The 14,030-nt window shown below is 42.1% G+C and overlaps 1 protein-coding gene across 1 annotated transcript; it reads right to left on the reverse strand.

The window, feature by feature from the left end:
* Nucleotides 1-12,210: 12,210 nt before the first annotated feature.
* Nucleotides 12,211-13,978, reverse strand: LOC104825256 (vegetative cell wall protein gp1). Its single transcript, XM_010557556.1, has 2 exons — nt 13,328-13,978; nt 12,211-12,633 (listed from the first exon to the last, which is right to left on the reverse strand). Exon 1 carries the CDS (start codon nt 13,924-13,926, stop codon nt 13,330-13,332), a length of 597 nt encoding a protein of 198 aa, XP_010555858.1. The 5' UTR covers nt 13,927-13,978; the 3' UTR covers nt 12,211-12,633; nt 13,328-13,329.
* Nucleotides 13,979-14,030: the final 52 nt, after the last annotated feature.

The raw sequence follows: 14,030 nt of genomic DNA on the forward strand, positions 1-14,030 counted from the left end.
CTCTGCAGATTCGGGGCCATGCTTCCCAACATGAGACAGGAGATCTCGATGTCATCAGTCTGATGCTTCAACCAAGCATCCTTGACGGCTCTCGTGGCATTGGCTGCAGGCTCTGGTTGTAGAGCCCCTTCCAGGACGTAAGACTTCTTATCGTGCTTGAGAACAATTCTCAAGTTCCGATACCTGTCTAAGAAGTTCGTCCCGGTTAGATTGGCATGTTTGTTATATTTCGGTATCCTTGAATCATTAGATAATGATTCTAAACTCCCTGGTCAATTATCATTGTGCGAACAATGATGAATTAAGACTAGCATGAGGTGTGATTGATGCATTGGATGCATATCACAATCATGGGTACTCGTTGTGAACGAGTGACTGGATGACCCGCATGAGATTGTCACATGGACAGAGTCATGACTTGAATCTCATACAGCGGTTCGTTCTTGGATCCTCATACCTAAGATGTCTAGAGTATCTAATATGAGGAGTGGCGTGTCTTGACTGCGTCAAACGTCGTCTTTAACCGGAGCATTACATAAACAAGGGATTTTCGAAACCGCACCTAGATCAAGCATCTACTTTCAAGCTATGAGAACTACCATTTCTCCATCTTGCCTCACCAAGATAGCACGACACACCCAGCTTTGGCATGGCCCATGATACGTACGATCGAGGCCTTGACAAGTGCTTTACTCATAGAGCTCCTAGATCTAACCGGTTTATGTGCAACGATTGTACATAATTCGAATAGACCATCCATTCGATTATGTAATTCCAATCTTGTAGCTCCCACTCAATCAAGCATATCTAATATCTTGATTAAATTACATGCATTCATTCACTATGGACCATCCAAACGAACCAATCATGCTATTCTGAATCACAGTTGATCGGGTTAAGCTTGCATAATCGGACTTCGAAAACGAAAAATTTCAGAATCTGGACCTCAGACCGTCCGTTCGGAGGCAGAACGAACATTCCAGGCTTGCAGAACGATCGGTCTCAACCAGCCGGAACGGACGGTCCGCAGCACACGGAACGTGCGGACCATCCGTTCTGATATGTGCAGTCCGCCATCCCGGACCGTCCGGTCTGGCTTACTCAGAACGGGCGGTCTAGGGTTCGTCTACGTGATCAGATCACGTTCTCCGGCATTCTCAGCCCCGATCAGACCCGAAACTAATCTGAATTCTTCTGTACACCCAAAATTCGAACTCCTGCACTCTATGCAACATGAAACATGCAATCTACACTAGATTCAATCATCAAACATGTATAGAAATCTAAGCAAACATGGATTCAAACCATTTAAATCCTAAAACGTGCGTGATTGGGTTCTACGAAATCAAAACAGAGCAACCAGGCTCTGATACCACAGTTGGGTTTCTTAGTATCTCTATAGCGAATCCTATTCCTAAGAGATCGATTCTAGGATTTGCACAACGGATGTAAAACAAAAATTTTATGAAACCCTAGAACCATGCTTCTTATGAATCGTAGAAAAGTAAGAACGCTTACCTCAATCGATCCGGAGCCTGTATCAATTGAAGAACCCGTTCGATCATGAAAGGGAGGAAGAATACCTCGTCCTCTACACGTATCCACACCTCGGGATGGATTCAAATGGTTGGAACTTGTCTGCTAGGAACGGTTTGCTTTCTACGCGGATTGTCCGTTCCAACACTTAGAACAGATGGTCTGTGACTAAATGGACCGTCGGGTCTGGACCTGGCGGATCGTCGGGTCTGGCCCTTTTGGTCCGTCCGTTCCAGCCCATTCCGTCTCGGTTTTTTTGTCATTTTCTCGTGCGTTTCGTCCTTTCCTGCGTGTGTGACACTGTAGGCTCATCCGATATAGCAGTATAACCCGAAATCTCTTATTTCGGTTACACAAGTCATTGGCGGTCTCTAGCAAGACAGTATGACTACCTATCTCGAATAGAGTTTGTTCATGATCATATGAACGCCACTGATGATTCCGGCTGATGATCCTTTTGTATCGCGATATCATACGTCGAACATAAGGCATGGACAAACCACCTTATCTGATTCGTCTGCTTTCTCGTTCACTGAGTTTGACTGTCTGAAATAGACGACGTTTGTCTATAGTGCGACCACACATTTCTACAGTCTCGCTCACATGAGGGGCCCAACGATATCTCTCTCTTTTACGAGAGGTACAAATCTCGTCTTGACTATCTATAATCCAGCACATGATTCGTTTCGTACCTGGTACATGCCTTTATAGTCCTCTTGTTACGCAGGATGTTTGACATATTCAAAGTACGCAACTCCTCATGTTGGATTCCGTAGATATCTCAGGTCTTAGGATCCAATCATAGAACCGTCATATGAGATTCAAGTCATGACGCAAGTCCATGTGACAATCTCATGCGGCTCAATCCAGTATTCCGTTCTCCAACGAATACCTATGATCGTGATCGTATCCAATACCTATGATCATCTATATGATCATCAATCACACATCATACTAGTCTTAGTATATCATTATTCCCACAATGATACATGAATAGGGAGTTTAGTATTGTTCATAACAATACATGGATTTCATAACATATCAAGTATGCACAATACGTAATGAAACAAACACTCATCCATAAACTAATAGAAAGCGTAAATACATCAAATGTATCCAAATAAAGCTCGCATAACAGTACATCATAGAGTACTAAACCAACAATCTTCCACTTGCTCTAATCATGGACTGCTAAACATCTAATGCCCATATCCCTAACATGACCCTCATGTTTCGACGAAGGGAGATGCTTCGTCAACGGATCGACAATGTTGTCATCTGTCGACACTCTGCAAATGTGCACGTCTCCTCTTTCTATGATCTCCCTGATAAGGTGAAATCGTCTGAGTATGTGTTTGGATCGTTGATGGGATCTGGGTTCTTTCGCTTGTGCGATCGCTCCATTGTTGTCACAATACAGAGCAATGGGGCTATCAGCACTAGGAATGTCACCCAAGTTGTCAACAAACTTTCTGATCCAAACAGCTTCATTTGCTGCATCCGACACTGCAATATACTCAGCTTCTATAGTAGAATCTTCAACGGTCGCTTGCTTGGAACTCTTCCAGCTAACAGCGCCTCCGTTTAAGCAGAAAACATTGTCAGACTGCGATCTGTAGTCATCTGGGTCTGACTGAAAACTAGCATCGGTGTAAACCTTTACAACGAGCTCGTCTTCCGACCCACCGTATACCAAGAACACATCCTTAGTCCTTCTCAAGTACTTCAGGATGTTCTTGACGGCGATCCAGTGTGATTCACATGGATCTGACTGGTATCTACTCGTAATGCTCAACGCATAGGATACATCCGGTCGAGTACACAGCATGGCATACATGATGGATCCAATTGCATGACGCATATGGAATCCGATCCATGCGTTCTCGCTCATCAGGTGTCGTAGGAGACTGACTCTTGCAGAGAACTGTGTCACTGCTCATCGGTAAGGTTCCTTTCTTCGAATCTTGCATCTTGAACCTTTTCAAGACCTTATCGATGTAAGTACTCTGACACAATCTTAGAAGCCACCTCGATCTATCTCTATAGATCTTTATGCCTAAAATATAGGCCGCTTCTCTCAAGTCCTTCATAGAAAACTACGTTCCTAGCCAAGACTTAACGTCTTGTAAGGTAGGAACGTCATTCCCTATAAGGAGAATGTCATCCACGTACAACACTAGAAATACTACTGTGCTCCCACTAACCTTCTTGTAAACACACGGCTCGTCTTCGTTCTGTGAGAAACCAAACTTTTTTTATTGTCTCATCAAAGCGAAGGTTCCAGCTCCTCGAAGCCTGCTTCAGTCCATAAATGGACCTCTGAAGCTTGCACACCTTTCCCGGGTTCCTTGGATCGACAAAACCTTCGGGTTGTGTCATGTACACATCCTTGGTCAAGTTCCCGTTAAGGAACGCAGTCTTGACATCCATTTGCCATATCTCATAGTCGTAATAAGCGGCTATGGCAAGTAGGATCCTGATGGACTTCAGCATAACTACGGGTGAAAAGGTCTCATCATAGTCAATACCATGAATTTGATGGAATCCTTTCGCCACAAGTCGTGCCTTATACGTGTGCACGTTGCCATCCATGTCGGACTTCTTCTTGAAGATCCACTTGCATCCGATGGGTTTTATCCCTTCAGATGCATCAATCAGAGTCCATAATTGGTTGTCTGACATGGATTGCATCTTGGACTTCATAGTGTTGTGCCATTTCTCGGAATCCGGACTCGCCATAGCCTCTGGTATGTGGTAGGCTCATCATGTTCTAATAACATGAGCTCCTCATTCCCAGTCACGAAAAATTCGTATCTCACAGGCTCTTGGCGAATCCTGCCTGATCTCGAGGTTCACTCGTCGAAGGTTGAGTCACAACCAGCAGTGAATCAGGTTGAACGTCTTCAACTTGTTCACTCGGCTCAGCGTCTACTTGATGCTCTCGAACTTTCTCAAGTTCGATCCTACTCCCACTGACTCTTTTGGACACGAACTCTCGCTCCATAAAAGTCGTATTCCTGGTAATGAACACCTTGTTCTCTGCCGGAATATAGAAGTAGTAACCCTTAGTTTTCTTAGGGTAGCCTACAAATAAACACTTATCAGATTTGGAAGATAACTTATCAGTCATCTGACGCTTCACGTAAGCGTCGCAACCATAAATTTTAACAAACAACAACGCGGGACACTTCCCCGTCCATATCTCATATGGCGTCGTTTCAGCCGACTTCGTTGGACTCTCGTTCAGCAAGTATGCAGCGGTCTCTAAAGTATAGCCCCAAAAGGACTTCGGAAGATCTGTCTGACTCATCATCGACCGAACCATGTCTAACAGTGTTCGGTTCCTCCGTTCAGACACGCCATTCCATTGTGGCGTTTCAGGAGGAGTTAATTGTGATATAATACCACAATCAATCAGATAGTCAGAGAACTATTGGCTCATATACTCGCCACCACGATCGGATCAAAGTGTCTTGATCGTTTTGTCAAGCTGGTTTTGTACTTCGTTTCTGAAAGCCTTGAACATTTCAAGTGTTTCAGACTTATGTCTCATCAAATAGACATAACCGTATCGACTGAAATCATCAGTGAACGTAACGAAATACAGATAACCTCCTCTAGATGGACAGCTCATTGGCCGCATACATCACTATGTATCAGGTCCAATAACTCTGTCGCTCTCTGTCCTTTCCCCTTGAAAGGATGCTTTGTCATCTTGCCCATCAAACAAGAATCGCAAGATACAAGAGACTCAAAGTCAAATGAATCCAGAAGACCTTCAGAATGAAGCTTCTGAATGCGCTTCTCGTTTATATGGCCTAGACGACAATGCAGAGGAAGGTCGGGTTTAAGTCGTCCGCCTTAAACCGTTTTGTACTCACGTTATAGATGGACGATGTCGAGTTCGAAGGCTGATCATTCAAGACGTATAAACCATTCACAAGATAACCATTACCATAGTAAATGTTGTCTCGATAAATCATCAAACTCGAGTTCTTAATAACAAATCGAAAACCATCCAAATCCAGACATGAAATAGAAATAATGTTTCTGCTAATCGCAGGCACATAGTAACAATTACTCAATTCTAAAACAAGTCCAGAAGGAAGATGCAAATCATAAATGCCAACACACAATGCAGCAACTCTTGCTCCATTTTCGACGTGCAGATCCGCTTCTCCCTTAGCTACCATCCTACTTCTTCTTAGTCCCTGCACATTTCCACAAATGTGTGAGGCACTTCTGGTATCCAATACCCACGAAGATGTAGTACAAATGTTAGCTTCTATAACATGAATACCTGAGGCAGAAGCTTCACCAAACTTCTTATCCTTCAGATCCTCCAAGTAAAGGTGACAATTACGCTTCCAGTGTCCAGACACTCCGCAGTAATGACAGTCACCCTTATCGGGCTTAGGCTTGGGTGTAGAGATAACTTTTGCCTTCTTCGCAGCCTTCTTTTTGGCTTTACCCCGCCGCTTCTTTCTGGAGTTGTTCTCAACAGTAAGCACAGTCTTGGGTACTACGATATCCTGCTCGGCCGATTTCATCATCCCATGCAGCTCGGCTAAGCTCTTAGTCATCCCATGCACACGAACTGGTTATAGTCCTCGGGTAATGACATCAGGATCAGATCTGCGACCAAGTCACCATCGAGCTTCACTCTCATACGCTCAAGTTCCTCAACATGAGCTCGCATGTTGAGGACGTGGGTGTTGACGGAGTTGCCTCTCGGCATCTCCGTCTTCACTAGAGCTTTTAGCGTCTTATACTTTTCAGTACACGCTAGCTCCTGAAACATAGTCTTGAGCTGTTCGATCATATCAAACAGGCTCTTCCCCTCAAACTGCCTCTGCAGATTCGGGACCATGCTTCCCAACATGAGACAGGAAATCTCGATGCCGTCAGTCTGATGCTTCAACCAAGCATCACTGACAGCTCTCGTGGCATTGGTTGCAAGCTCTGGTGGTAGAGCCCCTTCCAGGACGTACGACTTCTTATCGTGCTTGAGAACAATTCTCAAGTTACGATACCAGTCCCAGAAGTTCGTCCCGGTCAGCTTATCCTCCTCAAGGATAGATCGCATTGTCAAACTCAGTACGCTACCAGTTGACGCCATGTCCTACAGAAAAAGACAAAAACATAACGAACAAAAACAAAATGCAGATTCTATCAATGATCTACTACCAACTAGTCCATCATCAATCAACGACAACATAGATGCACATACAAGCTATATTCCCATGCAGAAAATTAACCCTAAAATAATTTTCTATATGGGACTAAGATCAGTATTTCACATAAGAATGAGTTGTTACACTCAGCCTTACGCTATTTAGGTAGACATCTAACGTCAATCACATCCAATGTGACTCTTAGATCCTTTTATGAGACTATGATATCGAATATCATTGCATACTCATCTCATCTGTACCGTTAAGTCTCAAGTCAAACTCAACAACTTAACCTAAGGTAAACCATATTCAAGTTGTGGGAACCACGATTTCCCACCCTGCCTCACAAAGATAATCCGGCACGCTCAGCTTTGGCATGACTTGTGTTACGGACGATCGATGTCTTGACAGGCGCTCTAGTAATGGAAGGTACACGCTTAGCATTACATAAATAAGGGATTTTTGAAGCCACACTTAGATCAAGCATCTACTTTCAAGCTATGAGAACAATCATTTCTCCATCTTGCTTCACCAAGATAGCACGGCACACCCAGCTTTGGCATGGCCCATGACACGTACGATCTGTGTAACGATTGTACATAATCCGAATAGACCATCCATTCGATTATGTAATTCCAATCTCGTAGCTCCCACTCAATCAAGCATATCTAATATCTTGATTAAATTACATGCATTCATTCACTATGGACCATCCAAACGAATCAATCATGCTATTCTGTATCACAATTGATCGGGTTAAGCAACGATTGCTCAAACCGGATCCCGAAACGAAAAACTAAAATTTTGGTGAAGCCTGGGATGTGGACCGATCGGTCCAGAGCCTGGACCGGTCGGTCTATGCAATTCGGTCTACACAGTCCAGAACGGTCCAGACCTTTCGATCTGTCCGTCCAGACCGATCGGTCCACACGTTGGACCGTTCAGTCCAGACCTGTCGGTCCAACCGACCCGCAAAATCCTAGACCGATCGGTCCAGAGGACCGGATCGATCGGCTCGTTTCTGCCCCGTTTCAGACCCGAATTCGACCCAGTTTTCGCCTGCGAACTCAGAATTCGAAGCTCTTGCACACTATCAACAATGAAAAAAAAATCTACTCTAGATCCACAATCAAATCATGCATAGCATCAAAGCAAACACGGATTCAAACGATTCAAATCCTATAACGTGCGTGATCGGGTAGTAACAAAATCATACAGAGCAACCAGATTTTGATACCACTGTTGGATTTCCTGGGAACTCAAGAGCGAATCTAATTCCTAAGAGATCGGTTCTAGGGTTTGCGCAGCGGATGTAAAACAAAATTTTTGATGAAACCCTAAAACCTATCATACATGATCTTGTAGAAACGTTAGAACGCTTACTTCATTCGATCCGGGGCCTGTATCAATTGATGTGTTCGTCCGATCACGTAAGGCAGGAAGAATCCCTCACCCTCTACACGTATCCACACGGCGGAAAGGATTCCAACGGTTGGAACTTGTCTGCTAGGACTGAAGAACACGTTCTTCTTTGCGCAAGACGTTCAGGGATCTAACTCTAAGGTTTTCAACTCTCAAAAACTCCCCAAAGAGTATGAAAACCCTAATTAGATCGAGTTTAGGAAATCCCGACGTCTAGACCGATCGGTCCAGGCTTGGACCGATCGGTCTGGAGCTTTTAACGTGTGGACCGGTCCATGGTTCCGGACCGATCGGGTTGGAACATTTTTCGGACCGAGCAACATTTGCACGTTACCTCTGGACCGACCGGTCCACGTGTCTGGACCGTCTGGGTTGGCTGGACCGGTCGGTCTGGCCTCCGCTCCACCGGAATTTTCTCGTCTCTTCTCGCGCATTCGTCATTTCCTCTGTGTGTGACCCTGTAGGCTCATCCGATATAGCAGTATAACCCGAAATCCCTTATTTCGGTTACACAAGTCATAGGCGGTCTCTAGCAAGACACTATGACTACCTATCTCGAATAGAGTTTGTTCGTGATCATACGAACGCCAGTGATGATTCCGGTTGATGATCCTTTTGTATCGCGATATCATACGTCGAACATAAGGCATGGGCAAGCCACCTTATCTGATTCGAGTGCTTTCTCGTTCACTAAGTTCAACTGTCTGAAATAGACGACGTTCGTCTATAGTGCGACCACATATTTCTACAGTCTCGCTCATACGAGGGACCCAGCGATATCTCTCTCTTTTACAGAGGTACAAATCTCGTCTTGACTATTTACAATCCAGCACATGATTCGTTTCATACCTGATACACGCCTTTATAGTCCTCCTGTTACGCAGGACATTTGACGTATTCAAAGTACGCAACTTCTCATGTTGGATTCCGTAGATATCTCAGGTCTTAGGATCCAATCATGGAACCGTCATATGAGATTCAAGTCATGACGCAAGTCCATGTGACAATCTCATGCGGATCAATCCAGTATTTTGTTCTCCAACGAATACCTATGATCGTGATCGTATCCAATACCTATGATCATCTATATGATCATCAATCACACATCATACTAGTCTTAGTATATCATTATTCCCACAATGATACATGACTAGGGAGTTTAGTATTGTTCATAACAATACATGGATTTCATAACATGTCAAGTATGCACAATACGTAATGAAACAAACACTCATCCATAAACTAATAGAAAGTGTCAATACATCAAATGTATCTAAATGAAGCTCGCATAACAGTACATCATAGAGCACTAAACCAACAGTGATCGCCGGTGCGAGAGGCATGGACAATGGGTGGCTCCTGACGAGCTTCTGGATAGGGGGTACAGGGATGAATCGGACGCACCGGAATGAGAGGGATCCGAGGGATGTGTAGGTATGGGACTACACAGTCTAAGATAACTTAAATGAATTAATTGAGCTACTCATAGCAACAAGATGCATCTACCTTTTTGGTTGTCCATCTCGAGAGAACTCCAAAGTTAAGCGTGCTGGACTTTGAATAGTCTTAGGATGGGTGACCTCCTGGGAAGTATTTTCCGGGATGTGTGCGAGTGATGACAAAACACGCTAAAAGGTCATGTGTTGATGTGCGGGGACAGCTCTATCATTCTGTAGTGGCCTCGGGACGTTACAACCTAAATATCTAATGAGATTAGATAGGGTATAATATGTGGAGAAATCCGAATTTCGGGTTCAGACTCGGATTTTGAAGTATAAGATGGATAATTAGCTCTAGCTATCCCGTCAATAATTAAATTATAATTTTAACCTTATATTATATAAAATATATAAATATATCGATTTATGATTGTTTTTTCTTTTTTTTTTGTTAAGTTTTTATATAATAAGATTTTTATATTTGTGTATTTTTTATATTGATTATAATTTATATGTTTGTTATAATTTATATATAATAAAATTGTGTTCTTACTAAAATTTTGTCTTTAAATTTTTTATTCGATGCCATAGATACTTGAGAATTATAACCATTCGATTAAAGACGATATTTGACGAATTCAAGGTGCACCACTACCCATATCGGATACCATAGACATCTCAGATTTGATGATCCAAAAGCGAACCATTACATGAAATTCAAGTATTGACTCGGGTCCATGTGATAACCTCATGCAAATCATCTATTCCGTTAAGTATCCATAACCGTTATCTATATCTATCACACATGATCATCTCCATTATCATCCATCATGTCTCATGCTTGTCTTAATTAATCATCATTATCACGATCATATCCGTGATCATATCAAGTAAAATGTCATTGCAAGGAAGGGGTCAGTGACATAGAATCCGAAACATTATCGGTAGTAGTGAACAGGGTACAAAAATTCGAAATTCTGATACCCAACTCCACCAACAGATCGAGTACCTAAACATCTAATGAGATTAGATCGGGTATAATATGAAGATAAATCTGAATTTCGGGTTCAGACTCTGATTTTGACGTATAAAATGGATAATTATCTTTGTAGATATCCCGCCAATAGTTAAATTATAATTTTAGCCCTATATTATATAAAATATATAAATTTATCGATTTATAGTTTTTGTTCATTTTTTATTTGTCAAGTTTTTGCATAATAAGATTTTTATATTTGTGTATCTTTTATATTGATTATAATTTATATGTTTTAGTTATAATTTATAGATAATAAAAATTGTATTCTTACTAAAATTTTGTCTTTCAATTTTGTATTTGATGCCATGGATACTCGAAAATTATAACCATTCGGTTAAAGACGATGTTTGGCACATTCAAGCTACACTACTACCCATATCGGATACCATAGACATCTCAAATTTGAGGATCCAAAAGCAAACCATTACATGAGATTCAAATCTTGACTCGGGTCTATGTAATAATCTTATGCAGACCATCTAGTCCATTAAATACCCATAACCACATCTCCATGATCATCTATAATGTCTCGTGTTTGTCTTAATTAATCATCATTCTCACGATCATAACCACGATCATATCAAGTAAAATGTCGTTGTAAGGAAGGGGTCAGTGAGACAGAATCTGAAACATTATCGGTAGTAGAGAATAGGGCACAAAAATTCGGAATTCTAATACCGGACTCGACCAATAGATCGGGTACCTAAACATCTAATGAGATTAGATCAGGTATAATATGTGGAGAAATCCGAATTTCGGATCCAAACTCGAATTTTGAAGTATAAGACGGGTAATTGCAATAGTAATTAAATTATAATTTTAGTCCTATATAATTCTTTTGTTTTTATTTGTAAGTTTTTTATATAATAAGATTTTTATATTTGTGTATCTTTTATATTGATTATGATTTATATGTTTTATTTATAATTTATATATAATAAATATTGGGTTTTAACTGGAATTTTATCTATAAATTTGGGATCCGATGTCGTGAATACTCGAGAATTATATCAGATATCTGTTTTTTTGTTATCCGAGTAAAGCAGATTCAAGTTCGGATATTATTTTGTTGAGAAATTCAAGTCCTAATTCGAGTACGAGTAACCCAAAATCGTGGACGTCGGATCTGTAACTCACCTCTAATCCTCAAAGTTGAGCTAGTGTTATATTATCCGTATAAAAGATAAGAAGAAAAGAATAAAGAGAGAGGAAAAAAAATCAATGGATATACAACTTTTGGTTTTGGATACACCACCAAAACGAGAGATGGATCCAACGTGGTCAGCTACAAAAGTAATTTTTGTTTTGACCAAATTTAAGAGTGATCCAAACTAAACTGAATTATGATATTTCGGTTATGTGAAAGTGGGCTAACCGAATATCTTCCATTTGGCTTTACTAATATAATCCTAAATGTATGTTCATATTTGAACAAAGGTTTTGCTATTTTGTTCATGTTCGTTTATAAATATATATTTTTTTGTTAATCGAACTGAATTCGGTTTCACTTAAATGTTGGGTAATATTTTTCTTTACGATTCTAATCAAAACGAACCAAACCAATTTACATGCCTAAACCAAAATTGTGAACTCATTCAGAAAAGAAAAGAAATACTGTTTATCAAGTACTGATTTAAATTAGAAAAAAAAACAAAAACAAAGAACTAATACAAGTGTGTGATAAGAGAGTGGGATTATGAGATTCTCAAAACAGAGACAGAGAGAAAGCTTTGCTTCTGTAGCTTCATTACAACAACGTTGCCTGATACAGAACCTTAATGCAATGGGGAAACTCTCGAAATGGTTCCTCTTCTTTGTTTCATCGTATCAAACACAGATATCCACTTGAGATGTACTGAAATTCGAGGTTCTTCTCAAAAAACTCCTCAGGACGGCGGAACAACACAGTCTAATCTTTCGTTCCCGGGAAAATGCTGTAGCGGTTACGTGTAACGGAATCCTCAGATGGGTTCCTTCTCTGACCGGGGCATGTATCTAAAGATAGCCGGATGGTCAGAATCATCTGTGCGCAACAAAAGAGCATTGGTTCTCATTACAGGTTAGTAAACTTGGTCTCCAAGAGATGCATAGACACAATATCAACTCTTTCTAACATAATATGTGGAGAATATTGATATTCTTTGCCCTAACAGAGACCTCAAAGAACCAACGTAACTTAGAAACCCACATTTTTGCACTTACTACAAGTTGAAGTGGATGTAGACATTATTGCTGGTAGATGCAAGTGAACAGAAAGGGAAAGACATAAAGCACATAATGCTAAGCACGTACACATCAGAGTATGCAAGGGATTGGACTACGATGTGTATCAGTATCTTATGGTATATATACCGAAATCCACCGGTAAAACAATGATCCAAACATCAGAGGAAAATCGAGGGTATCCAACAAACACAGATATCTAATTGGATGAATCACCGGGAAACATTCAGTGCAAAGAATCCCAGTTCCATTGGATGATCCAAGTTGTCAAAGGAAAAACATATCCTTGTCCAATTTCATGGGCCCAGAAAGTCATTATCATCCCTTGAATCAAGCTAAATAAGGCTCTGTAACGAATTCAGATTACACATCTCAGGTCGTATGATCACGACTCACGAGAACGTTCTTACTCGGCCAAATTCAATGAATATACGCAAACCAATGCGACAGAAAATGAACAAACGACATCAACGAGAACGAGAACGAGAACATACCATCATGTGGAACCAGGTCGGCTTCCGCTCGATCTGGGTCGACCCAGATGGTCGGGATCCGCATCGATCCTCTCGTACCCACCCGACCTAGGTCGCCCGTTTTGCTCGTACCGGCCCGGCAACCCGAAATAGTCTTGTCGCTGTTGCTGCTGCTGATGATGATGGTGCTGGGGAGGCGATCTCTGACTCAAATCCTTGACGCGTGGCGCGTCGGGTCCGGGTTTCGCCTCCCTCCCGACGAAACCAGGCCTAAGATGGGGCGGCACGAACCGGTCCGGCTTGGGCGATTCGACAGGATGAACCGGAGAAGCCACCTCCGGGTTCCGAAGCGGAGACGTGAGAAGCGACGGAGAAGGACCAGGGCCTGTGCGACCAAGAGGACGGAGTGAGATCTGGTCAGAGGGAGCTTGATCCGTTGTCGGGGGCGTGGTGGGTGTGGGAGAGGTCAGGGGCTTAGGGGAAGGACGGGAGACGACGAGCATGCGGCCATGTGGGCGAGCGACGGAGGAGTAGGAACCGGTGGAGGAAGAAGGGAGGTGGTCAGTGTGGAGGATGTGGTTGAAGTTGATGGAGGTGTATTTGTTGTTGGTTCTTGCCATAACAAAACTCTCTCTCTCTCTCTCTCTCTCTCTCTCTCTCTCTCTCTCTCTCTCTCTCTCTCTCTCTCTCTCTCTCTCTCTCTCTCTCTCTCTCTCTTTCTCTC

Source organism: Tarenaya hassleriana, unplaced genomic scaffold (genome assembly GCF_000463585.1).
Source record: "Tarenaya hassleriana unplaced genomic scaffold, ASM46358v1 Cleome43, whole genome shotgun sequence".
Lineage (NCBI taxonomy): Eukaryota > Viridiplantae > Streptophyta > Magnoliopsida > Brassicales > Cleomaceae > Tarenaya > Tarenaya hassleriana.